The following is a 25,090-nucleotide window of genomic DNA, read 5'->3' as shown; positions in this document are numbered from 1 at the left end:
AAATCTACTACGTGGGGTCATCGACCGGCCGTCTTCGCAGCCGTTCAAATGTAAAAAAAGTCAGTTCGAGACATTCGGATAAATCTGATCCGTGACGACCAAGTTGTTCTGGTCGTCACTGACCAGTTCCGAAGAGGGTGGGGTCTTCCCGCCCATTCTAACGGTGGATGTCCCTTGTGCCTGTAGTCCACCACAGCAGATCGCCGATGGGAGGAAAAGCCCACCTCTGCTTTCACCCTTACCTTCTCTCTGCCGCAACCACGACAGCAATTAACGCGAAAAAGTCAACGGCTGCGGATTGCGACTTCAAAAGCGGCTCCGCTCCCGCCATGTTGCGCTGTAGCATCTGTGTGCGAATGTTGTAGAGGTTATGGTTAGGTATCTCTGCGAGCGGTGTATCGTCGTGGCTCGGTTCGAACCGGAAGGGGAGAGGCGCGAGGGGCCCCTTCGCTGTTGGCGCAACTACCGGCAAAGCACTCGGCTTGCAGTCCGGTCGTCACTAATGACCAGCTGCTAGCTGGCGGACTGGTTGGCTGGCTGCAGCGTTTTTTAAAATTTTTTTGCCCTGCGCAGTAATTTGTTTGTTACTGGCCAGGTAGTTACTGTGAGGGTAAATGCCTCGGTAATTACCTAACAGAAATATTTTCAGGTGAGTGACGGGTCAGGTTGGAAGTGGGTGAACGGCGTCGGAGGTTTGCGTCGTCGATTGCGACGACGGTAAAACGTCCGCACCCAGTATTTAGGAGAGACCATAGCTGTTGCGGATGGCTACCGGAAACACCACTATGGAAGGATGACCTGCCCTTTGACCGGCCGGGACTCGACCACCCCAGCGTCCATACTTGGGGTGACTATTGACTTCTATCCGATTTCCTAATATCATCATACCCTTTATTGGCACACATACACAGATTTTACGGCAGTCCGCCTGCCTTTTCCACCTCCTCTAAAAAAAACCGATTGGCTCCGTCCATGCTCCTCATCCAGCAAGAACGCTTACGGCTCGCGCCGCTCATTTCTGCTGGGCGGGTCTGGACTTGAATAATCCTTCCAGACATACATCACGCCAAACAATCTCGAAATCGGGTATGCCCGTGGTGGAAGAAGCCTCCAGAACCGTGACCGAAAAACCCTCACCAGCAAGCCTGACAAGATGAGGTGGGCCGCCCCCAACATATTCATGTGAGCCCGCCTGCTGCCAGAAACCGTAGGGTTGCAGAGCGGTGCCCCATCCTCACATCCTGTGTGTGTGTATGTGTATGTGTGTGTGTGTGTGAGTGTCGGGCATGCATCCTGTCGGTTGGATACACAACCTTACCCCCCCCCCCAATTTCTATCCTCGAGCCAGATATCCCGCATCCTGGTGACTGCATCCCCTCCCCTCAGCCATCCTCATCCTTGGTGGGTTGGCGCCTCGACCAGTCCAAATTTACCGCCATCCTGGGCCCTACTGCAGTTCTTATCCCGGGGGGGGAGTTCCACATTTCTACCCTACTCTTTCCCATCCGTATTCTGTGCCCGACGACCCTCCGCCGCATCCTGACCGCTCTGCAACCGTCCTCCGAAACCACATGCACGTACCGTACATGCAAAACCATCTCGGTATTGTGCATGAAGAGTGCCATCCTTCACGCCTGCCATGACAGGGGGATGGTACGATTATTATTATTACTATTATATACTGATGCAGGCGTAGCGCCGTGCACCAAAGAAACACGGCAAGAAATGCGAACTCGCAAAAACTTCCTCTCTTTAAATACACTGCCGTACACCTCCGTAGACGCGATAAATATGTACTCGAGAATTTGTACTCTGTTGATATTCTAAGTCATTTAACAGTCAAACCTGCAACTGACCTCAGCAAACCGTCTGACTATTCACAATAAAAAACTTGACTTATTGACTTAATCGGCAGCCGCCGCGGCGGCGGCGGCGTTGCCGTCAGATAGCAGCATCTCCAGCAGCGCCCGCAGCCCGTTAACGGCACCCGCCGCTGACCCCGCCCCCAGCGGCGGCATCCACCACGCCGCCGCCACCGCTGCCAGGCGCGGCGCCGTCAGGCCGTTGCAGTCCACCAAGTCCGGCGCCAACGCTGCACGCAGTAGCCGCAGCAGCTCCGAAACCACCGCTAGCTGCATCACCCCGCAGTGCCGCCGCAGTAGCGCCACGGCATCCGCTGGGGACGTCGGTGGCGCGGCTGCGGCGGCATCCGCCACCGAAGCGGGAATCAACGGGTACGGCAGCTGGCGACACCACAGCAACAGCAACGCCGCAACGTCATGGGGGTCCGCGGACACGGGGACCAGTCCCCCCGCGTCCAAGATCAACCTGCATTAGGAACGTCCGGTTAGGCCACAGGCCAACCGCGCGTGCAGTCACAAGTTCCAATCAAACGCCGGTACGTCCGTACGTCTCGTGTTCGACGCGTCCTGCACCCTCTCCCTCCGCCATCTTGTCCCGAAACCCCGACCTGGAGTTGCCTTTCGAATCACAAAATCCACACGACCCCACCCGCACAACCCCACCTCAGAGGCTCCAGCAGTCGCAGCAAAGCCCGCTGCGCCTCACGTCCCGTGGGTTGCATCGCCGCCGCCGCGGCCGGCACCTCCTCGCCGTCCTGGACCCGTAGCTGCGCTGCTTGCCCGACCGCCGCCGCCGCCGCCGCCGTCGCCGCGCCGGTGTCGTACCCCTCCCGCGCCAGCACCAGCGCGGCACTATCCGCTAGAATGCCCGGCACCCGCAACGCCGCCGCCGAGTTGGCCGTCAGCGCCGAAACCAGCGCGAGGACTTCCTTTGGCGGCACCACGGCGCCGTCGTCGTCATCATCATCGGCTCCGCCGTGAGTGTGCGCGCCACCCCCTGATCCCGTAACCCCACCACAAAGTCAGGTAGGCAGCTAATTCACCCAGAAGCATCAACAGCTAGGCGTTTACGCTTCAAAAAGGAAAGCAGGCATGGATGCAGTAATCGCAGGCGCACAGGACATACATACACACGCACGCACACTGCGCGTAGTGACATCTTCAACCCTTACATCTCGCGGCTCAGCTCATTCAAACACACAAACACGCAAACACAGACACGTATCCTTCTGCCTGGGCGCCTCACCTTCCTGCAGCTGCTGTAGCTGCGGCTGTAGCTGCCCCAGCCCCAGCCGCTCCGCCAGTGCTGCGGCCTCCGCGGGGGGCAGGACGGAGCGGTTGCCCAGACGTGAGAGGTCCTCCAACGATGTGCCCACGAAGGACTGGCGGTAGCGGCCTGCACGCGGTGTGGGTGACACAGTATACAGTGGCGGCTTGCGTGTATGTGTGTGTGGGGGGCCCCCCGGGTGGTGGGAGGGGTAGCAACATCAACGATTCAACATTAGCAGCGGTGACCGCAGCAGTAGCAGAACCGCGACCATTATCAATAATAATTGTTAGAATTTAATTATAATTATAATTATAATAATGGTAAACATTATTATTGCTATTATTATTTCGGGAAAAAGTGGACGCTTTAAAATCAGCAGCAGCAGCACCAGCAACGGCCTCCAGTGTTCTTGGCGTTCTGGCGTCACCTCACCACCAATCGTGATAAATTTGTCGCCGCTGTCCTCGATCCGAAGAATGAGGATGCAATCCAGAGACCCCGACTTGAAGAGGAGCTGAGCAGCTGTCCCCGGCCCTCCGCCCTCCACCAACACCGTCAACACCACTTCGCAGCTCTGGCCTGCAACAGCGGCCAGGATAAGGCAAGGCAAGACAAGGCGCAAAGTAAAACGACGGCAGGGAGGTACAACGGCAGCGACAGGTGAGGCACGGAGGTAACGCCAGGGAGCCATGTGGACTTGGCCACCGAACACTAGACATGGCAGGTGCCCATTGGCCAAAATCCAGAAGTTCCAGAAGCTTCAGAAAGCTTGGAATCAGCGACCCGGCCATCGTGCGCTTTTCAGGGGGCGCACTAAGTACAGGTGCACGGGAACATGCCGTGAAGTAACGGTTAACGAAGTCCCATCGCTGGTCGGCAGGGCCCGCTAGTAGCCGCTCCCCACACGCGGTACACGCGCACCTTCGCCGCCGGCAGGTGCGACAGCCCCTTCCCCCCCCTCGTTGACGCACCTGGCTGTACCACTCCCTCTGCGGGCTGTGCCTCCAACCAAGGGGGCAGAGGCGGCGTCTCGTCGTCCAGACCGAACTTGCCGCCTGTGCGGAGAGCGGGAATGGCGAGACCGATGGCTGATGTGGATTTCGATTTCTCCTAAAGTTCAATTACTCACTCGCTCGCTCGCTCCGGTTCCTCATCCCGTGCCCCCTCATCCCGTGCAGCCACTCACCTCGTCCCGTGAGACTAGGGCTGGGCTCTTGAGGCGGAGGGATGAAGTGGAAGAGCGCCTCCACGCTGCCTGTGTTGGTGATCCGCAGCTGCAGGGGCTGGGGGCGACCCAGCGCCACCCACTCGCCCGCGTCCAGCACCACCGGCTCCACGGTGACGCTGCGGTACAGGGCCGGGATGGTGCGGGGGATGTGGATGGTAGTGCGGATGGTGGGGAGGAATTACGCGCGAAATTGCGGGGAGAATAAATGCCGCGGATTGTGGGATGAGGGGACATAAGGAAGGTGTGAGGTGGGGTGGAAGTTGCGGTGTAGCAGCACAGGCTGGGGTGGGGTGAGAAAGATGCGAGGAAGGTAGTAGGCGGTGTTTGAGGGGCTCTGCGTTGTGTAGGTAGTAACCCATGAAAAAGCTGCATTTGGTGCCCGTGCCCGTGCTGACCGATAAGCAGCGGCACACTGGCCCATGGGTCCATGCCGATCACACTCCCACCCACCGCGGCCGCAGGGACTCCTGCATCCGGTCCACGGCGCGCATGCCCGCCTCCAGCAAGCCCTCGATTCGCCGCCGGTCGTACGACACCACCTCCGCCGCAAAGCCCGCCGCCACCTGGCCAAGTAGGACATAGCCAGTCAGGGTAGAGAACAGCGGGGGCCATATCGGCATGATTCACGACACCAATTTGCGTCCCCGTTAACAAACCGCGCGACAAAACCCTAACAAACTCACTCCACCAAGATCACATCGGTGGTATCTGACATGGACGTGCCCTTCCCTCTACCACCCCCTTACGGTCTGGCCAGACCATCACGGCGGCCAGTACAAAACCCTAACCGACGAACTCGCATCTCCATCCACTTACACAAGTTCACATCTCATCTCCGTCAACAACGCAACACTTCGATCTATTTATCTACCGCACGTACGACACACACCTACCGGTTTATGGTCACTGACGGTGAGCTCGCCACGCCAGTACGCCAGCTGCCGCAACCTCGAGCCGACCACGCCGCCGTCGCCGCCGCCACCGGCGTCGCTGCTCCCCGAAGTGCCCGGTCGCTGGCTGCCACCAGTGGCATCAGGACCCCGGTGTTTGGTCCACCACAACACGCGGTCGCACCAGGCGGGGGTGCGCCGCTTGTGCTTCTCAGGGTCTGTGGGGGCGGGAGTTGAGGGACGAGCAGTGGTGGTGGTCGGCGACGGTATCCTGGACCCCCGGATGTTTTTTACACGGCGCGGTGCGCCGGCTGCCATACACCGGCTGCAAGCTGAGCTTGTTTCTTCGGCCAATGCCCAAAGACTTTCTGTTGTTGCCTACTGCGAGCTGCTGAGATGCGAGATGCGAGCCGCATCCCCACCGTGAGTGGTTGCTCAGGGGGTGCATGCACGGATAGCGCCCCGCACGGACGGCACATGGGCCCATGTGCAGGGGGGCTCTTGTGAAACGCGACCTTTTTGAACGGAAAGAGAAGATCCGAGGGAGGAGGAAGCGGAGGGGGAGAAACTGCAATGCCGAGGAGGTATAACAAATTTGGCCTTGACAAGCTGGGAAAGGTGCTGTAACTTGTAGCTATATGCAGGGAAGAGAGGGCTATAGAGCCCAGGCGTACGGCGCGTAGGGTAGGCTGACACGCACCGACCTGCAGTGCTGCCCGGGCCTGCCGATGCCGCCGATGAGGATTCGGCGTCCTCCGCCGCAGCCGCTGCAGGGGCGACAGCCGCCGACTCCGCCGCCTGCAGCGAGCCAGCTGACCCCGAAGCTGGCATATCGTCTCCATTGTACGTGTTAGTGCCCGCCTTGAACTTGTAGGTTGGCGGGAAGGTGACTCGACCCTCGTGCCAGCCCTGGACCCATGCAGCCGCGGCGGAGGCGGCGACGGCGACGGAGGGAAAACGTCGGCATCGCAATATAAAACTACTTTACTACCCAGAAAAAGATGCGGTTGGCCGTAAAACCCCAAGCATGCGTCCCAACCGTCCCAACGATCTAACGGCAAGCATTCACGGCTGGCCGTTGAAACTTGGTGGAGCTTCCCTCGCCGTCCTCAGTTTTTCATTCAGTTACGGCCCAGGTAGGTTAGTTTCGTGCCAACGCGCCTCGAGATACGTATCTCGGAAATAACCCGCTCTTTCCTGTTGGCTGCCCCCCCTCCTTTCCCCCGCATTGCAAACGACTTAGGCCACTGTGCCCTGGCTGCCTCACTGCTCCAAGATCATTATACAAGACCCTTTCTTTTCTTCTAAGCTGCTCCTTCATTGCAAGAATCCTTCCATTCCTTCACACACACACACACACACACACACACACACACACACACACAGACGCAGAGACACACACACATCACCTTCCCTCCCGTCCCCCTCACCCACCTGGAACACGCGCCCTGCTGCGCGCTCCCGACTCAGCTGATCCGCAGCCAACAGCGGCTCCCACCGGCCCGCCCGGATGGCAGCGCGGACGTCTGCGTCCGTCAGCAGCGGACCTTGCTGACCCACGACAGGTCGTGACTCGACAACAACACCGCCGCCACCGCCGCCGCCGCTGGTGCTGCTGCTGCTGCCACCGGCAGCCGACGATGCCGATGGCACGGTTGATATTCTGTAGTTGAGGTCCCCTAGCCAGATGACCAGGTCGTGGTCGGTGATGGTGGAGGGTGTTGCGGGCCAGTGACCGGGACCCAGGGAAGCACCTGTGTGGGGGTTGGGTGGGTGGGGGTGTGGGTGGGTGGGTGGGTGGGTGGGGTGAGGCGGGGTGAGGCGGGGTGCGGTGGGGTGCGGTGGGGTGCGGTGGGGTGCGGTGGGGTGCGGTGGGGTGCGGTGGGGTGCGGTGGGGTGAGGGTGGATTGGTGGGTTTCCGTGGGGGGAAATGTGGACGAAGACGTACACAGATGGTGGGGGTTGCAGAATTCTGTGGAGGGTTCCCGAGGGGGGGTCGCCCAACCTGTGGGATGTCTTCATAAAGGACGTTTTCCTAGGAGATTTTGAGGTGATAAGCCGATAGGAAGAGGGGGTGATAAGCCGATAGGAAGAGGGGGTGATAAGCCGATAGGAAGAGGGGGTGATAAGCCGATAGGAAGAGGGGCTGATAAGCCGGTAGGAAGAGGGGGTGTTTCAGGGCAATCATAAACTGTGAACATAGCCCTTTAAGCACCATTCGTAGTATGCCATGAAACTCAGGAACACGTTGTACAGCGAATGTCGTACTTGGCACTTACTGATCAGCGCCGCCGACGCCGCCGTCATGGAGGCGGCGCCGCCACCGCCGTCGGGCGCGCTGACAAAGACGGCACGGCGCAAAATGTCGTGCACGTCGGCATTGCGCCGGAGCTCGTCGCCTTCAGCGTCGCCCGCCGTCAGGTGTGACGCCACAAACACCAGCGAGCTGTCGTACAGCCGCAGACGGGCCGCCACCGCACCTGCGGGTGCGAGAGTGGAACAAGGCCGCCACCTCCTCAGTTTGCGGGGCGCTCACGCTGAGCGACTGGCGCTCTGGAAAGCGGTAATTATTATGGTAATTAGTTATACTACCTTTTGCATGTGTATTGTACTGTAATACTACACGCACACACCGATGTGCTCAAGCCCACGTCACGCCCACGTTCACCAATTTTGCCGCAACCAGTCGCCTTGCCGCGCCTCACCGGAAGCGAGTGAAGGTCACAGAACGTGATCGTGTACCCCACACACCCACATGCATATATACGACCCCAAAGCTAATCTCTCATGGTACATATGATGCAAGGAGCGAACCCGGACCGAGTCGAACGAACATGGCCAACAGGCGGCGTACGCCGTAAAGGCAGATAACCATCATGCAGATACGTGTATTATATGTCACCGCCGAGACGTCATACACGCAGTGCAAGCGGCCCTGCATGCATCAGCCGACCCGCGGGTCGGTTGACCCACCACAAGCCGTTTAGCTCCTCACGCGCGCACTCACATCCCGGCTCAACATACCTTTATTCCCCAGGTAGCCGCCAAAGCCCGTGGCCACCGTCGTCACCTACAACAGCAAACAGCAACAGCAGACGTCGCAGTAGTCGCGAGTCGATGCCCTGTGGTGATGTGATTAGATGGAGGCATGGTCCATCCCTAATTCCCTAAACCCCTAATCCCTAACACCCCACCCCAACCGACCCCACCCCACCCCCACCTGGACTCCCCGAACAGCCGGCAGCAGCCGCCTCCGCACCCACACGCTCAGGTACACCCCCACCAGCTGCTTGCTGGCCACCTGGACGTATTCCTCATCGCTGCCACTGGTGCCGCCGCCGCCGCCGCCGTTGACGGCGCCATTGGGGGTGTTGCCGTTGGGCGCAGTAGCAGCTCCGCCGTCCGCTGGAATGCGCAGGAAAGGGAGGGGTGCAGGGGTAGGCTCAGGAAGCGGAAGAAATGGCGCGAGAGAGAGAGCAGAGGCACGCGTGAGAGGTCTGCCAAGCTTGCATGTGGGGAGGTACGTTATCGCGCGTGTATGCAAACGTATGTTATGTCAATGCATGTGCTGGACCAGCATTACCACGTAGTACAACCCTAAGTTGGTGGAAGATGGGCTCCCCCCACATACCAACACACACAGACACATTCACTTACGTGCTGTGTTCCCTCCCCCCTGCCACTTGGTCTCGAGGAGAGCGGTGGCGGCGGCGGCGGCGGCAGCCGCCTGGCTGGCGACGGCGGCCGCAGAGGGGCCGTACCGCTCAGCGGCCCTGGGTTGTGTTAGGGTTTGTTGTTGGGGGTTATTGGGTTTAATCACACGCAGAAAGCAAAAAGCAGATCTTCAACTGCCTGCTGAATAAGGCCCAGCAACGGCAACCCAAAACTGTGCAAAATCACTCTCACGGCAGCTGGACAGAAACACGGCAGGCAAGTGGCATGATGATAGACATATGAAACGACCCGTGGGTCGTTCGCTGCACCGCCGATTCCTCACCACTCCTCCCCGTTGAGGTACACGGCCAGACAGCGGTCCCAGGCGTCCACCTGCGCAGTGCCCCACACTACCGGGGTGTGTGTGGGGAGGGGATCAGTTGCAACACGTAAACATCTCCATGAGCTGTATATATAGCTATGTATATAGTTAATTAGAGTCATAAATAGTTATAGGTATATTTATATATAGTTATACAACTATATGTAGTTACAAAACTACATATGTTTTATATATAACACTATACATAACTGAGGTGCGGGTGAAATGAAGGGTGAAGGAAAACTGGGGGAGGAGATGGAGTCAAGAACCCAAGCCATGGGTCATGCAACAACCGTGCATGGATGTGTTCGTATGCACGAGGGAGCCTGCACGGCTGCACGGCTGGCTGTTTGACTAGCTGAATGGTTTGACAGATAGGGTCTGCTTGGGTGTACGGATGGTCAGATTGCTGGGTGGCTGAATGGACTCTTGAATGGATGGGCTGGTAGGTAAGCGGGACGGCAGGATGGACGGAGAGCGAAGCTACTATAGATGGAAGCTGTATAAATCGATGGGGTTAGGACACCAGGTTCTCCCCGCGGCGACCCCAAGCCCATGGCCCCCCACATCAACCACGGCAACCTCACCGCCTCTTAACCAACTGGACCCCACTCCCTCTCACCTCCCATCACGTTCCCAGCGTTGAGCGGCACAATCTCCACAAACCCCACCGCCAAGATATCGGGCCCGTTGGAGCCGCTGCCGCTGCCGCCACCAGCACCAGCAGCGCCCCCGCTGCTGCCGCCCTCTGCGCCCTGCGGCCAGCGCCCCTTCATGCCGCCCGCCGCCGGACCCGCGCCCAGCCATTCGTCGAGCCTCAACCCTGGGGGTGGTTTCTTCCCGGCAACGTTGAAAGTAGCGGCCTAGGAAGGCGTGTGGGCGGGTGAAACGGGAGTCAATCCAGAAGTGCAATATTAGGGACTGGATGGGTTCGATGTGTTTAAATCATTGTGATGGTCTCCTCTGCTGCCTCCGCCCCCTATACGTGTATGGTCGGCTCCTCCGCCCGTAACAACGCAGCAACAGACCATCGGGTGCGTATGTGAATTTAAGGAAGCCATGTGCCAGTGAGTATGTGTGCTTTGATTCATATCATCAGCGCCATAGGGTTCACCTGGATAGTGGCCGTGCGCAGCTGAGTGTACTCCACCGCCGGTGTACGAGCAAAGTGCTGCCGTACATGACGAGATCGTACGTTTCGCAAAAGGTGTTCTAGCACGGGATCCAGGGCCCTCTCTGGACCTCCAGTCGTGGAGGGCCCTGCTCCGAGACCAGCTCCGGGACCAGGGCCTGAAAAAGGGGAGGGGGGCATAGGGGGATTTCGATGCGTTTAGGAACATCCATGCCGCATTAGGGTGTTGGTATGGTGGGGTGCAGACGGTGTTGGCGGCCAAGTTGCAGGATGACCTCCGGGAGTGGGAAGCGGTCCTAGGTACCCAGCTGTCGGAACGATATTGTCCTTACGAATGTTGGCACAACAGCTCCAGGGGGTGGAGGTCGTCAGGACAGTTGAGGATGCGGACGGTGAGTAGGCGAGTGGGATAACAGGTCTGATTGGGAACTGGGCTCTAGCGTGTGGCCTGTTGGCCGGCTGGAGTTCTGGGGTTGGACGTTGCATCCATGGGGAGTGAAGAGGCTGGGAGAGAGAAAATCAAGGCTCCCTATTGTCTGCCCACACTTCAACAATCGTCATCGCTGTCAGATGTGAGGGTGTCAAGCAACCGCCCAGGACGGGACCTGAAGGAAGGTGGCGCGCTTGCATCCAAGCAAAAGCGCGCCGAACCATACATTGTTATTGCATCACGATGGGGAATTTCTCACCTCCGCAGAGGTTTCATGTGCAGATCTTAGCAATATATAGGCTGTCTATTAGGGATGCTTACGCCAGCAGCTGACCCTGCCTGTCAATCTTCTGGCGCTTCCCCTGCACCCTACCCGATGACTTTGAAGTTCCCACGTAACGATTTGGGTCATTGTATGCAGCGATGTCATCAGCCAAAGCCGCCTGCAGTCACGAAATCAACTCCATGCTTCATCACTCCTTTTGGACATGGCTCGCCCCGACAGATGGAACGATGTTTAAGGAGGCAGCCATAGGGGAGATATAAATATGTTTTGTGGTCAAAGCAATGACTCACCACTTTTCCCCCTATATTTGCAAGCAATTTCTTCATTCTTGTTAGTGCAGATTTGGAGACGGAGAATAAATCGACCTATCTGTATACCTGTCAAAAAACCAATTCAGTATATCAAATGAGCGCAGAGAAATGGAAACTGTCTGCAGCCCTGATGCAAAATGACAGTTCGATGCCGTACTTCAACCAAAAACTCACGTCTGGCTCAACCCGGTTCGGCTTGAACTCCAGGACGTAGAATTCGCCATCGAGGGGGTATCAGCTCGTTTGTCTGGAAAGTAGGAGTCGGTGGCAGTTAGGTCCAAATGACCCGGCAACATTACAGTCTTTAGCTTTCTTCTGCTTAACTTCAATTTTGCATAGAATCTCGTGCCATGCAGTGCTTCGCTGCGGGATCGGCCTGGGCTCGCGGCTGCAAAGCCTGTCGGCGCTGCCCAGGCCCGGTTCTCGCAGCGGCCCCAGCAATCCATGTTTCGCTTGTGCTAGGAATAAGCTGCAGACGATCTGAATTACAACGAACATGTAGACACGTGGAACGTATTGTGGCGTCGGCGTCGCGCGAGGACCGGACGAAGGAGCCGTCTCCACAGCTGAGCTCCTGTGGTCGTGAGCCAGCACAGACGTTAGGAGCCGCTAAATTTATATCGTCTGCAACGAAGGCACTGGGCGTGGCCGGCGTCATGGTATTCGCCATGCTATTCGGGCCAACTCGGGCGGCGCAAGCGCGAGATAGGTACGCAGTTTGGGTGCAAAACCATTTTAAAACAAATGCTTATCGCTTTGTCCCATATTTTTATAGCGTCGGGAGCTGAGAGTTGGGCCGTTTGCAAAGTGTGTCGGTGTTTAGTGCCCCCGGAAAAGAAGAGTGAGATGCTTCATTGCTCAGCTTGCGGACTATTGCCCCAAAGATTCAACGCTGGGGGGGAGCTGGCTCACAGCGGATGGTAGTATGGAGTGGCCTCAGCGCCGGCGCCCAACAAATTGGGGTTTCGATAGATAGGGACTTTCCTAAATTGAGCTTGCCCTGCAGCTTCCTCTTTCCTCCTCGCCCATCCAAGGGCAGACTACTGCCGCAGCGACGCCAGCAGCAGCCATCGCTGAACTCTATCAACCGTTGATGTCCATGACGCGACGCCTCACCACTTGGGCTCACTGGACAACGCCCAAATGCATATCTGCCCACCACCACCCATCTGGGTTTCATCTGTCTGTATGTCTGTCTGCTTCTGTATAATGAGTATCATGTATTGACCTCACTGAAAGGACCTGCCGGCGCGGATCTTCTCCGCGGCATGGGACATAATACACGCCAACTTCACTCCAGCGTGCCGCGGACCCCGTGCCCTACTCTTTACGCCCAACACACCTCTTCCCCTTCTTCTCCTACAAATAGGAGTCGCACCTTATTGCCCCGCCCGCCCCATTACCGCCACTCTCGCGGTAACCCCCCCACCGGCGACCAATCGAACCCGCAACACCTTCCCCTCCCCACGCAGGAACCTCCAGCTAACTACCCTCCCCCAAGTGGCCGCAGTCCGATCCTCCGACGCACATGATGCAACCCGCCACAACCCCATCCTCTATGACCTCGCCGCCGCCACCGCCACCGCCGAACCTGCCGGCGCCGCGGCAGCGGCGGAGGCGGCGGCGCCGGCCGCTGCCGCCACCTCCTCCTCCTCCCCGGAATCCGCCGTGGAGGCCGCGTACAGGGGCTATTTGGAGCGCATCACCGCCCAGGTCCTGGCGGAGAACCCGGCGGCGCAGGGTCAGCCAGAGCTGCTGGCTCGGCTAGTGCGGGCGAGGGCTCTGGGGACGCCGTTGAGCTTCGATGAGCTGATGCGGTCCAGCGTGCCGTCACCGGACGAGGTGCCCAACCGGAATAGCCGTCAAGAGGTACGGCAAGGTGCATGAGTCTATGTGTGCGTATGGGTGTCTTGATCGGTGAGGGTGTGTTGATGGGGGGGAATGTGTTAAGAGGGTACCAATATAGAGAGACTGGACCAGTATTGGGCGGCCCGGGGCGAAATCATATAATGCAAAGTCCGGGTCCTTCCTTCCTTTTGACTATCTCTCCTCCCTTTGCCCTGGCTCGTCTTTTGATTGCCCTATCCCGGCGCTTAGGTAGCGGAGCAGATCAAGGCGATCATGGACCAGTACGACAGGGAGGATTTCGACCTAGGCATCAAGCAGTTCCTGCTGGAGGCCAAGGTCAAGGCGGTGAGTGCCGTACCGCAGTAATGCCTCTCCCCTCTTCCGTGCCCCGCCTGATTGCTTTTTTTGAGTTCCTACAGCAGTTTCTGGTATTTTGGACGTCCAAGTGGTCCTTTTTGAGCCCTTATGCTCTTTGCATGGTGTACGGTTTCACCCTAAACCCCTACAGAAACTGGAGGCTTCTTCCCGGGGCACTTCTCGCGACCGAGCTGCGCCTAAGGACTACGAGGAGGCGCTGGCTGCTGAGCTGTTTGCGGCGGAGGAGGGGGCGGCACCCAAGGAGAAAGCGAAGACGGAGGACATGGTGCGGGGGTTGTAGGGGGTGCGGGGGTTGTAGGGGGTGAGGGTTGTAGGGGGTGCGGGGGTTGTAGGGGGTGGGGGGGTTGTAGGGGGGTTGGGGATGGCGGCGGGGCTTGAGGGAGATGCCGGGTGCCTCGCTGGGTGGGGGTGGGGGAGGGGGTGGGCCGCCGGCATGGCGACGTGGCCGCCGGTCTGGGCGGTGATGTATTGGTGCATCCGGGTGAATTTTGTTAGGGCGGCCGGGCTGCCGCCCCGAGTAGTAGAGCTGTCCTGTCCGGACGACCGACCGGCGGACGGGCGCCTTCACAGCTCATTCCCTGGATCCTTTATATGGATTCAGGGAACGAGCTCTAAATAATAAATAAAATAATCCTCTGAAATATATATGTGTATTAATACACACATATATATATATATATGATAATATAAAATATTCTAAGATCTGATCTCCACCTGAGGCCCAGTTTGGTCGTCCCGTGCGGCGGCTCCACTTGCCGCCTCGTTAAGGGTCCCCCTCGGCGTCGAGGACGACCCCACTTCCCGAACGTGTGTTCTTGGACCTGGTCGGGGTCGTGTGTCTCTTCTATAACCCGGATGGCACGCAGCCGGATGTAGCTTCCCTCGTATTTAACCCTCCCCGGCTCCTGGCCCCGCCCCTAAACCCCTGAATACCCAGACACTATACAAAGCGCACTAAGCACACAAACGCACAAGATACACACATACACACGCACACAACCGCGCAGGTCGACGACGCATTCACCACGGAGGTGGTGGAGGAGGCTCTGGCGCTTTTTGGAGACGCCAGCAGCGTGAAGACCGCATGGAGGACGCAGGTACGGCGAATCGTACAGCCCCCGTACAGCCGCTTTTCCCTCATCCGATCTTGCTAATCCTAGTTGTGCAAGCCTCCAACCCTCCACACACGTGCATTTGTATGTATGTATGTGTGTGTGGGCGTTTATGCGGACGCGTTTGCACAGCTTTTCGGCCCTAGTGGAATCAATTCCATGACGATTTGGAAGGCGCCACACACGCCGAGGCAGATCCGTGCACTCCCACCACTGCGTCCATCGCCCACCAGCCGCACGCCAACGAAACGCAAGTCGACGTCAAGACCGCCACTAATTGCCTTCGGTTGAGTCAATGTGCATGTAATTACTTCCTCTTCCTAGGCCTGTATCATGTACCAGTTCATATTAAGACACGCTCCCTCCCTCGCCCCGTACTCCCTCCCTCACCCCTAAACCAGAGTGTCCCTTTCCTCCGCCCCTCCCTTTCCCCGTCCCCCCTGCTCTGCCCTCCCGTGCTAAACAGGACGTCCTACGGGAGTTGTCGTACACTCAGTTATGGGCGCTTGTTGAGGAGGGTCACGTGGCCCGGCTGCGGTTCTACGGCCCCGAGCAGAACAAGGTGCTGGTGACCACGCGGGCCTCGGCACCTGGGGGCGTGAGGGTGTGCAAGGTGGGTGCGACGCGGCGGGTTGCTTGGGGCTGGAGGCCTCTGTATGTCTCACACACACACACACACACACACACTAATACACACACGCACAGAGTCCCCCCTTGGCCGTCGGCAGGTGATGACGGAATTGGTTGCCGTTTCTGCGTTGGTTCTGTTGGACGATCTCATCCCTCCGCTTCGTTTCTCCTTTTCATCCCCTCCGCCCCGTTCTCGTTCCACACTTACTCTCCGTGTCCTCCTCCGTCAGCTCCACCTGCCCCGCTCTTCACCTCCCTGCTGCCCAGGTGGTGCTGCCCCCAGATCCGGAGTTTCTGGAGCACCTGACGGCGCACGGGGTGGCGGTGGAGTCCGGCAACACGGAGGAGGACCGCCTCAGAGCGAGTCTGTTCATCCAGGTGAGGGCGCGGGAGGTGGGAGGGAGCCGATCTCCAAAGGCACACACTCCCAATGTCGTATGTATTATGTATGTACATATGGGTATATATGTATGTATGGGTATATGGGTATATATGTATGTTTGTATGTACATATGGGTATATATGTATGTTTGTATGTACATATGGGTATATATGTATGTATGTGTATATGGGTATATATGTATGTCATTAAAACACACCATCACGTGCCTGTCTACCTGCATGCATGCATGCTTGTCCGCGACTTCCGCGACTCAATTTCTTAGTTAATTAAAATTTTGCACACACAAACACAAACACTCGTTCCCCGTACGGCATGCAGATCCTGCGGTACACTGCGCCCTTCATGGTCATTTCGGGTCTGTTCTGGATCCTGCACAGCTGGCTGCTGGATCCAGTTCCGAACAAGTTCCGGCGTCAGGAGTTCATCCGGTACCGGCGGGAAATGTTGCATGTGGCCTCAAAGCTCAACTTCCGGACACCAGCACGCGAGGTGATGATGCCTGTGTGTGTGTGTGTGTGTGTGTGTTTGGGGGGGGAGACCCCGACGATGTCAGGGTGTCGATGGCTACGGAGTTGGGTTTCGGAGGGTTTGTGCTTTGTGGTTGCTTGTCTGAACGGGCAGAACGTGTCTGGGGATTACGGCGGCGGCTTGTTTGGTTTGGCTCCTGGGCGGCGCGGCGCCCGGGTCCCGATTCTCCACGGTTCTCCTCTCCGCGGTTCCTCCTTACTTGGGTTGCTTGATTCCGCGCTGGTGGTCTCAATGTTCCTGACACGTGCTTGAAATTGCGCGGTCAGGTCCTCCTCCCGCCCCAGCACAGGTCTTCTTTTTCGCCTAGAGTGGAAATATTCCCATTCGGATGTGACGTGATGTGCTTCCGCAGGTCCGCATCGACACCAGCTCCCCGGACTTCATTCCTTGGGACGACATCAACGGCATTGACGAGGTCAAGCGGGAGATCACGGAGATCATTGACTATCTCAGGGTGAGGAACGGGGGGGGTGGGGGCCGGGGGGTTGGGGTGTTGGGGAGGAATGTGTTTTATTTTGCCGGGCGGCTCTAGACGTCTAGAAGACGTCTCCATGTATGAGTCATTTGAAACAGACGGGGCCGACGTGCAAAGCACCAACTGCTGGAGGGAGGGGCAGGGGGATGGGTTTCGGAGGTTAGGTTTAAGGCGGTGCTCGCTTCCTAGGTCTTTTTTTGTTTTGGCAGTGTGTAATTTCACCCCCACCCCCCACCCCCCCTTTCATCATCATTTTGAATTCACTTGACGGCTCTCTCTCCCTCTCCCGGACATTACGGCATTGGTCAGGATTGCATTTTGTTGATGTGTTGCGGTGTTCACCCCTACCTCTACCTCCCTCTCGCCGGCCTGCAGAACCCCGCCCTGCTTCGCTCCAGGGGCGTTGCCCGCATCGGTGGCGTACTGCTGGCGGGTGCTCCAGGTAGGTCGTGTGGCCGCCGGCCGCCGCCGCCGCCGCCGCCGCCACTGCTGCTGGTTTCACGGTGTTGCCTTTTTAAGCAACAGCGTAGCCGTGTCCGACAGTCATGTTGAGCGACATAGCTATCTTCTGTTGGGATTTATATTTATATTAGTTTTAATTTTCGCAGGATAAAATATATAGTATATATTTTTTCCATTTCTCCACGCCGTTGCCCTTGTGTCCCAATTAGGCACTGGCAAGACGTTGCTTGCAAAGGCCATTGCAGCGGAGGGCGGAGTGCGCATGTTCACCTGCAGTGGTACCGACTTTTACGACGTATACAGGTGCGTGCGTTGCTGCTGGGCCTTGTGCTGCTAGTACTAGTTGTAGCGCTGCTGCTGCTGCTGCTTCAATCGGGTTGATGGCCTAGTGAACCTCAGCCGCGCAGGTCCACATCTTTGGTGGGTGAAATGTTTTAGGATGTTGACGATGGAGACCGTCCATCTGGACGGCACCTAAAACGAGAAAACAAGAATAATTGTCCGCCTGTGGTGTAATTGCATCCTACGCTGGATATGCCCTTCCTCATACTTCCCCCGCCGCCTCTGCCGCCACCAATCGCCCTCGCTCTGCCGTCGCTTCCCCGCCACGCCGCAGCGGCGTCGGCGCGCGTCGAGTGCGTGAGACGTTCGACCGCCTGCGAAATGCGGCGCCCGCTATTTTGTTCATAGACGAGTTCGACGCGCTCGGGGCGGCACGTGGCGCGCAGGCCAGTGGCGACGAGTCGGCATCCATCATCAACGAACTGCTGGTAGGTGAATGAGACACTGCCAGTAGTTCCTCTTTCGGTTGCGGGTTGGTTGCAGTTGGTTGCAGTTAGTTTAGCTGACCAGGTCGGCTTAAAATCATCCTTCACCTCAAGTTAACAGGGTCGCCGGATATGATGTCGTCCTCATCGCCCCCTGGCCAATCACATCCATCCCTTCTCCCCTCCTAACTCCCCCCTCCTAACCACTGGCCTGATTTGAATGCCGGGCTCTGTCCGCCGCCGACGCGCCTAGACGCGTACACGCCTACTCCCAAGCAGTACCTACATCTTCCAAAAAAAAGCTCGTTCCTCGGGGGTACCACACAACTATAGCTCTGGATTACTAAGGGCCCCAAGCATAACCTCATTCCCGAGTCACGCACCCACCAATTCGCATGGCGTCACGCACCTCCTCTACTAACCGTGATGTCCTCCTAACCATGGTGATCCCCCTCCGCCCACCCGAAGGTCCAAATGGACGGTTTTGAGGACAACCGGGGTATCGTGGTCCTGGGTGCGACCAACCGGCCCAACGCCATTGACTCGGCGCTCATCCGCCCGGGGCGGTTCGACCGCATCATCTACATGCCGCTGCCGGATGCGGCGGGCAGGGCCAAGATCATGCAGGTCGGTGGGGTCGGTGGGTGGGTGGGGTGAAGGCGGGGTGGGGTGAAGGCGGGGAGGGAACCTCCGAGCCCGTGTGTGTGTGTGTGTGTGGATCTGGATCTGGATCTGGGTATGGGTGTGTGGAGGTGGGTGGGTGTGTGTGGATCTGGGTGTGGATATGTGATTGTTACATATCTCACTGGGTTCGCATGGCCGGGGGACGACGCACCCGCCCCAACGGGAACGACCGCCGAAACACTCCTCCGTCATTGGGGTCAGTGTCAAGTCCTAACCGGCCTCCCTCATCTTGTTGGTGTGTGAGTGGATGTGGGTATGGGGGCGTTCGGATATGCAAAGGAAAAAACGCGCCCCTCGCCTCGCGCCTTCCCCCCCTTCCCCCCCTCTCGCCCCCCGCCCCCCCTCCCCCCCCAAGGTCCACGCACGCAACAAGGCGGTGGATCCGAACATCAACTGGTATGAGGTGGCCCGTGCCATGGCGGGTTTTACCGGTGCTGACGTGATGGGCCTTATGGCTCGCGCGGCACGTATGGCGGCACGGCAGGTGCGCGTGTCTGTACACACATCTATCTATCTACCTATATATTTGTGTGTGTGCGCGTGTGTGTATGGTGTTTCACCTCGGCTGCTGCGTTACCTAGATAGAGAGGTGTGCAACGAGTACCCATACAAGCTAGCAGAGGCCCAAGAGCCTCCTTAAGAGCCGCACAAGTTAGGTACAAGTCATGATACATGATAACACACAAAGTTTTAGAAGTACCCAGGCAATATTCACACGGCAAACAAGGACACTAGTCAACAATTATGGCCGCCTGCGTAGAGACGACCGCGTAAGCCAAGTGCCATGTACCAGGTGGGCCAATTTTGTTTGCTCGCTGTCCATCGTACGATCAACTGGAGATCGGAATCGTTGCTAAGGATTACGTCCGAGGAGCACACACAACATAATCTGCCGCCTAATCTCGCGGCGAAGACCGGGCCCTCCGGAATCGGCCTGCTTGCAAGCCAATCGACCTTATGATCATCCGACACTAACCAAGGTGGCATGCCGCCCCAGATATCACCATCATACTTCATAGCTGCTAGGAACCGAAACACCATAGCCGCCCATCCGCTATCAAACTCGCCGTGCATAACAATACGATATTATAACAACACACATATAAATTTGAACAAAAATATATAATAAATGTATGTACAGTACATATGTGCATGCGTGTTTTATCGTTCTGATGTAATTAGTGCGCACTTTATCAAGGCTTGAAAGGGGAGAGCCGCAGGGTATCGGGGTAAAAGGTGGGGGGCTTTATCGTCCGATGGGTGTCGGGCGCTGTGGCGCGTGAGTAAGGGAGAGCCGCGCTCCGACTTGCAAGGCGCTGACAGGCCCCTTGTGTTGATGTCCCACGTGTTCGCCTGTGTACGATGTACGGCAGGGTCGCGACGCGATTACTGAGGACGACATTTACGCCGCCATGGAGAACAAGACCGTGGAGGCACTGGTGGGTTGCAGTGGGTGGCAGAGGGGTATGGGAGGGTTTTGACCAGTTCCCTCAACTTTTGTGCACATCCGAAATTGAAATGGGGTCCCCCGGGGGGGGGGAGGTTGAGGGTTTTCCCGGGCGGTTTTCCAGGTGTAATCACTCGCACGGGCGGGGTCATATCGCGGATTTGGACGACGTCGACAGCCGCTCTCCTCAACTTTGCATGTATTTCAACCACCACCCCTACATGGCACACACACACACATAATATACGAAGTATATTCACACATTATATGTATGATGTGTAACAGATGCATACATACATACATACATACATACATACATACATACATACATACATACATACATACATACATACATACATACATACATACATACATACATACACCGTTACGTAGGTGGAGACCACCTCCGCGGGCGGCGGCGGCGGCTTCGTTGCGGACGACACCTCCCCAGAGAACCCGGAGCCCATTCCGCTGCAGCTGCGGAAGTCCATTTCGGTGTACGAGGCGGGCAAGGCGCTGGTGGCGTACATCACACCCGAGTACGAGGAAATTGCACGGGTATGTTTGACGGGTGTGCAGTGGGGTTTGTGTTTTTTTTTGGTCGTTGGGAAATGCCTGGTAAGAGTAAGAGGGAGCGGGTGCCCACCACGCTTGGGGTGGGCATGCGTGTGTGTGTATATCCACTTGTAACCCCCTCTTCCTCCGCCCACCCACCTTCAACCCCCCCACCCCCTCACCTATCAATGGGCCCCCCGGGGAGCAGGTGTCCGTATGCCCTCTGAACATCTTGTCGGGCTTCACTTTGTTCGTGGAGGACGAGGACAAGAACGTGAACGCCATCCTGACGCGGTCGGAGCTGGAGGGCCGCATGGTGGTGTCGCTGGCGGGGCGGTGTGCGGAGAAGCTCGTCATGGGCGAGGGCAACCTCACAGGTGACTGCTGATGCTGTTGCGGCGGCTGGGGGAACAGCAGCAGCACCACCACCACCACCACCACTTAACGGCTTCATTCCACCAGTAGCAGCAGCAGCAGCAGCACTCCTCGGAGGGTCTCCTCCGCGTCGTGTCTGTCCAATTCGCAGTGAAAACACATACAGACAGATATACAGACAGACATTCAAACAGACATACAGGCAGACATACAGGCAGCCGCCTTAGATTGTTATAAGACACACACACACACACAGCTCCCTTTAATACACTTACACGCCCTCCCCTCCCCCCCCCTTGGGCCCCCCCTCAGGCATGGGATCTCCCGACCTGTTTCACGCCAATCTGATCGCTCGGGAGATGATCATGTCGATGGGTATGGGTCGTCGTACCGGTCCCGTGGACCTGCTGCGGGTGATGGGGGCGGCGGAGGGCACCCCGGGGGAGGAGACCCTCCGCGCCGGACCGGAAGTGGCGGAGGGAGATCCCTTCTACTACCACAGCACGGATATGTCCACAGAGCAGGTGTGTATGCGTGCATGTATGTATGTATGTGTGTGTATGTATGAAGGTGTGTATGTATGTACGTACCTGGGGAACAGGGGGAGTCATCTGCACGGAGCACGAATGGCGGGAGGGGGAGTGTGTGTGTATAGATACGTATGTGTGTATGTATGTGTGTGTAACTGCGTGCATGTACGTGTACGCTTCCGGGGGTGAGGGGGGCCTCACGGGAGCAGTCTCTGGGGGGTGGGGAGTGGGAAGGTGCAGGTGCAGGTGGCTTGGCGGTGCGGCGGTGTACGGAACCTGAAACCCTAGGACCCACTAACACCGCGCAACTACCGCGGGGACCCGCCGCTTTGCTTCGTAACCCCACACCCCATCTCGCGCACCCCTGCTCTCCGCCGCCGCTGCCGTACGCCCGTCCATCCATCCGTACCTGTTCCCGTAAGGCCCGTGTGGCTCTGTCCGAGGTGGTGGAGCTTCTAGAAGCTGCAGAGGCCAAGGCCATGTACGGCCTGGCCATGAACTGGAAGCCGCTTCAGGCCCTCACGCAGGCGCTTCTGGACCGGGGCACGTTGACGGTGGGTTGCTGGGCCCTGGGGGCCCATGAGAGGCTGACGGGGTGCTGGATGCGGGTTAATTAGGGTTTTGACGGTGGGAAGGCGGAGGCAAGGAAGATGTTAACACTGGTGGCAGCATTACGGGTCAGCTGAGTTTCGACATGGGGACGGTTGGCGGATTTGGGTTTGGTGTCTCCCAAACACACCTACACACGTGCACATGTGTAGCTGACGGCCTCGCTGTCTGTCTGTTTGTTTGTTTGTCTGTATATGTGCCCCGCTGTGCGTCTGTCTGTGCCTCAAACTGCCGACTGTATATGTGTGCATTTTCTCAGGCACCGTACCATGAACTGCGTGTGTGTATGTGTGTGTGTGTCTGTTTGTGCGTATTATGTGATGTGATGAGATGTAATGATGTGTACCCTCCCCGTCTTTCTCCGGTATCAGCTTTAATCGTCTGTGGTTCGTCTTATCCCCTCCCCTCCCCCTCTCCCTCCCTTCTGCAGGGCAAGGAGGTGGCGCATATTCTCGAGACCAACAGCGTCATCCACTACCCAGACCCGTATACCTTTGGATTCGGCTGGGATCCGGATGGTGAGCGCGGGGGGAGACTGTGAGGGGGAGGGGGAGGAGGGTAAAGGGCGAAGGGAGGGAAGAAGAAAGGAAGGGGCTAGGAGGGGGCCGGGGCGCAGAGCAGAGCTCGAGGGGGAGGGGTGTGTGCGGGCCCCGTCGCGACAAGCAAGACGAGGGAGGCGTATTAATTGCGGCGTGGGGGCGACAGATCTGGGCTGAAATTGTTGGGCTGAAATTGACCTCCCCAAAGGTCGAGGCTCGTGAGCCGCCCGCCCATATATAGCTACGTGCGCTATGCGGGCTCCCTGCCTGCCTGCCAGGGCCTTTTCACGGATCACCTGCTTGCGGATCACCGCGGCGATCTTTGCACACCAGCGAACCCCGCATGCGTCTCTCACTCGTCGCGATTTTCTTTATCCTACTGGTTCGCGCTTCTGTTGGTTGTTTATATTTCCCCGCCATGTTCCACTGCCGCCGCCGCCGCTGTTCTGCCGCCGCCGCCGCCACGCAGGCAGCCTGCGGTATCCCTTCAAGCCAGAGAAGACCGCTGAGCAGAAGCAGCAGGAGGAGGAGGAGAGGGCGAAGAAGAGGAAGGAGGAGGAGGAGGCCGCAAAGCCCAAGCTCACAGGAGCTCGCGCCAAGACATGGTTTGCGGGTGAGGATTTACTGAATGGGGCTGTGGATTTGCACAGCTCCTTTCCTTCTAGTGTGTCCTGTTTAGGTTTAGGTTTAGGTTTTATCTATACAATGTTTTTTTGGGGTCACCGCCGCCGCCACCGTATTTTCGCTACTACCACTACTGCTGCTGCTACTACTGCTATTACAACCACTACCACCACCACCACCACCACCACCAGGATTGCTGGTCTTTGAGAAAGGGGCCGTGTTGAGGAGAGACTGTGAATCCCCCATGTCGGGGGCCATCTCCTTAGGCGCTGCCTCTGCTTCCCGCTCCCAGCCACCACCTCACCCGTCTCGCTACATTTCCACCCCGCCTGCAGGCACTGAGCACGATGCGCCCCGTACACCCGACGGGCGTTTCGCGCACGGCTGGCACTGGAACATGCCGTACAGCATCCAGAAGACACTACCGGACTGGTACAAGAAAGAGCTGGAGCGATATTCCTACTAATGCAGACAATCGTACACGCCGTACACATCTATGGGATTGAACAGCTGGCTGGACTTGGCGTGTCAGTCCGTCCGTCTGTCTGTCTGTCTGTCTGTCTGTGTGTGTATATGCATTTACACCGGGACCATTGGTGGCCTCTTGTAACTGGATCATCGAAAAGCCCAGGCAGCAGCCGTCACATGGACGGACTGGGGGATCGGAATGTATAATTGTGGGGGGGAGATAACGGACTCGGTCGGCTTTAGACGACTCGACATCCAGGAGATGTGCTTCCTGGGCGGTCAAGAAAGGGAATAGGCTACGCGTTTCCCTGCCTGCCGCTGCCATACATGGTAGTTTGGAGCGATTTGGAGCCAGGAGGGAGAAGGAGGAACGTTTCGGAGCGATATACGCAGCGGACAGAGGACATTTTTCTGGCCCTGGAACTCGTTCCCCAATTGTGTTGTTGTTCGGACCTTGCACCTGGTTCGGTAGAGGCCGTGGTGTTTCATGGGCCCCTGCTGCTAGCCTCCGCCCTTCCGCATGTGCAGGCAGCAGCAGCAGCAGCAGCAGTGAGTGAAACTGGCTTGACGAGTCTGTTGTCCACCAGTTACAAGGCCCGTAAGCTTCGCGAAGCTTATGGCGGCTGGATATCATCAACAGGCAGATCCACTTGCGCGAATTCTTGGTGCCGTGTACATGTCTGTCTGTCTGTCTGTGCGACAGTAGCCCCAGGTGTATGCATATGAGATGTAAATATATATAAGTTTACACGAAGTTGCTGTCAAATGTGCGGTGGCTGCAATCCTCTGCAAGTGCCGCAAATTAGGCAGCAGGGCTAAATATCTTGCGGAAAACTGGTGCAGTTGTCAGCGTAAGTTGTCAGCTGACGTTACAATTTGATAGAGAGTTGGGGAGAGCAAGGTGATGGAAACACAGAGACATCGCGTGGGGACGTAGCAGACGGGGACGGCTGGTCGTTGAGGCCATACAGCAATCAGGAATGCAGACGCAGTCCAAGGGGCCGGAGCCCCTTGGAGGAATTCCTTGTCCTGATCTCCGCCCCAAAGTATCTCAGTATTGGAAAGGAAATAAGGAAAATATGAATGCAAATGCAGGTGTATAGGGTCGTACTGGCAAAACGTTTCTCTGGCACTGGCAGAGGCTAGGGCCATACCATGTAGCCTGTTACAAGTTGAAAGTTCCTCGCAAGTTCGGTGCCCGTCCGTAAAAG

General features: G+C 57.5%; 2 protein-coding genes across 2 annotated transcripts; one reads left to right on the top strand and one right to left on the bottom strand.

Annotated features, from left to right (window-relative positions):
• Nucleotides 1–1,621: 1,621 nt before the first annotated feature.
• On the bottom strand, nucleotides 1,622–11,076 carry VOLCADRAFT_105199 (uncharacterized protein; the record flags this gene model as incomplete). Its single annotated transcript, XM_002951637.1, has 19 exons — nucleotides 1,622–2,328; nucleotides 2,526–2,859; nucleotides 3,109–3,258; nucleotides 3,565–3,711; nucleotides 4,104–4,187; nucleotides 4,319–4,476; nucleotides 4,811–4,923; nucleotides 5,254–5,468; nucleotides 5,955–6,159; nucleotides 6,685–6,776; nucleotides 6,987–7,004; nucleotides 7,530–7,730; nucleotides 8,275–8,320; nucleotides 8,471–8,655; nucleotides 8,908–9,023; nucleotides 9,248–9,314; nucleotides 9,909–10,149; nucleotides 10,401–10,576; nucleotides 11,070–11,076. 19 exons carry the CDS (start codon nucleotides 11,074–11,076, stop codon nucleotides 1,905–1,907), a joined length of 2,979 nt encoding a protein of 992 aa, XP_002951683.1. The 3' UTR covers nucleotides 1,622–1,904.
• Nucleotides 11,077–11,673: 597 nt separating this feature from the next.
• VOLCADRAFT_120990 (uncharacterized protein) lies at nucleotides 11,674–24,626 on the top strand. The gene is made up of 22 exons (XM_002951733.1): nucleotides 11,674–12,154; nucleotides 12,918–13,314; nucleotides 13,543–13,638; nucleotides 13,802–13,936; nucleotides 14,679–14,768; nucleotides 15,250–15,396; nucleotides 15,681–15,791; nucleotides 16,135–16,305; nucleotides 16,697–16,798; nucleotides 17,195–17,261; nucleotides 17,491–17,584; nucleotides 17,898–18,051; nucleotides 18,517–18,675; nucleotides 19,088–19,216; nucleotides 20,106–20,171; nucleotides 20,573–20,737; nucleotides 20,943–21,111; nucleotides 21,422–21,633; nucleotides 22,062–22,193; nucleotides 22,679–22,766; nucleotides 23,257–23,400; nucleotides 23,747–24,626. Exons 1-22 carry the CDS (start codon nucleotides 11,796–11,798, stop codon nucleotides 23,875–23,877), a joined length of 3,318 nt encoding a protein of 1,105 aa, XP_002951779.1. The 5' UTR covers nucleotides 11,674–11,795; the 3' UTR covers nucleotides 23,878–24,626.
• The last annotated feature ends 464 nt before the right edge of the window (nucleotides 24,627–25,090 follow it).

Source organism: Volvox carteri, assembly GCF_000143455.1.
Source record: "Volvox carteri f. nagariensis unplaced genomic scaffold VOLCAscaffold_25, whole genome shotgun sequence".
NCBI classification, from domain to species: Eukaryota; Viridiplantae; Chlorophyta; class Chlorophyceae; order Chlamydomonadales; family Volvocaceae; genus Volvox; species Volvox carteri.
This window is presented reverse-complemented; position numbering and strand designations above follow the sequence as displayed.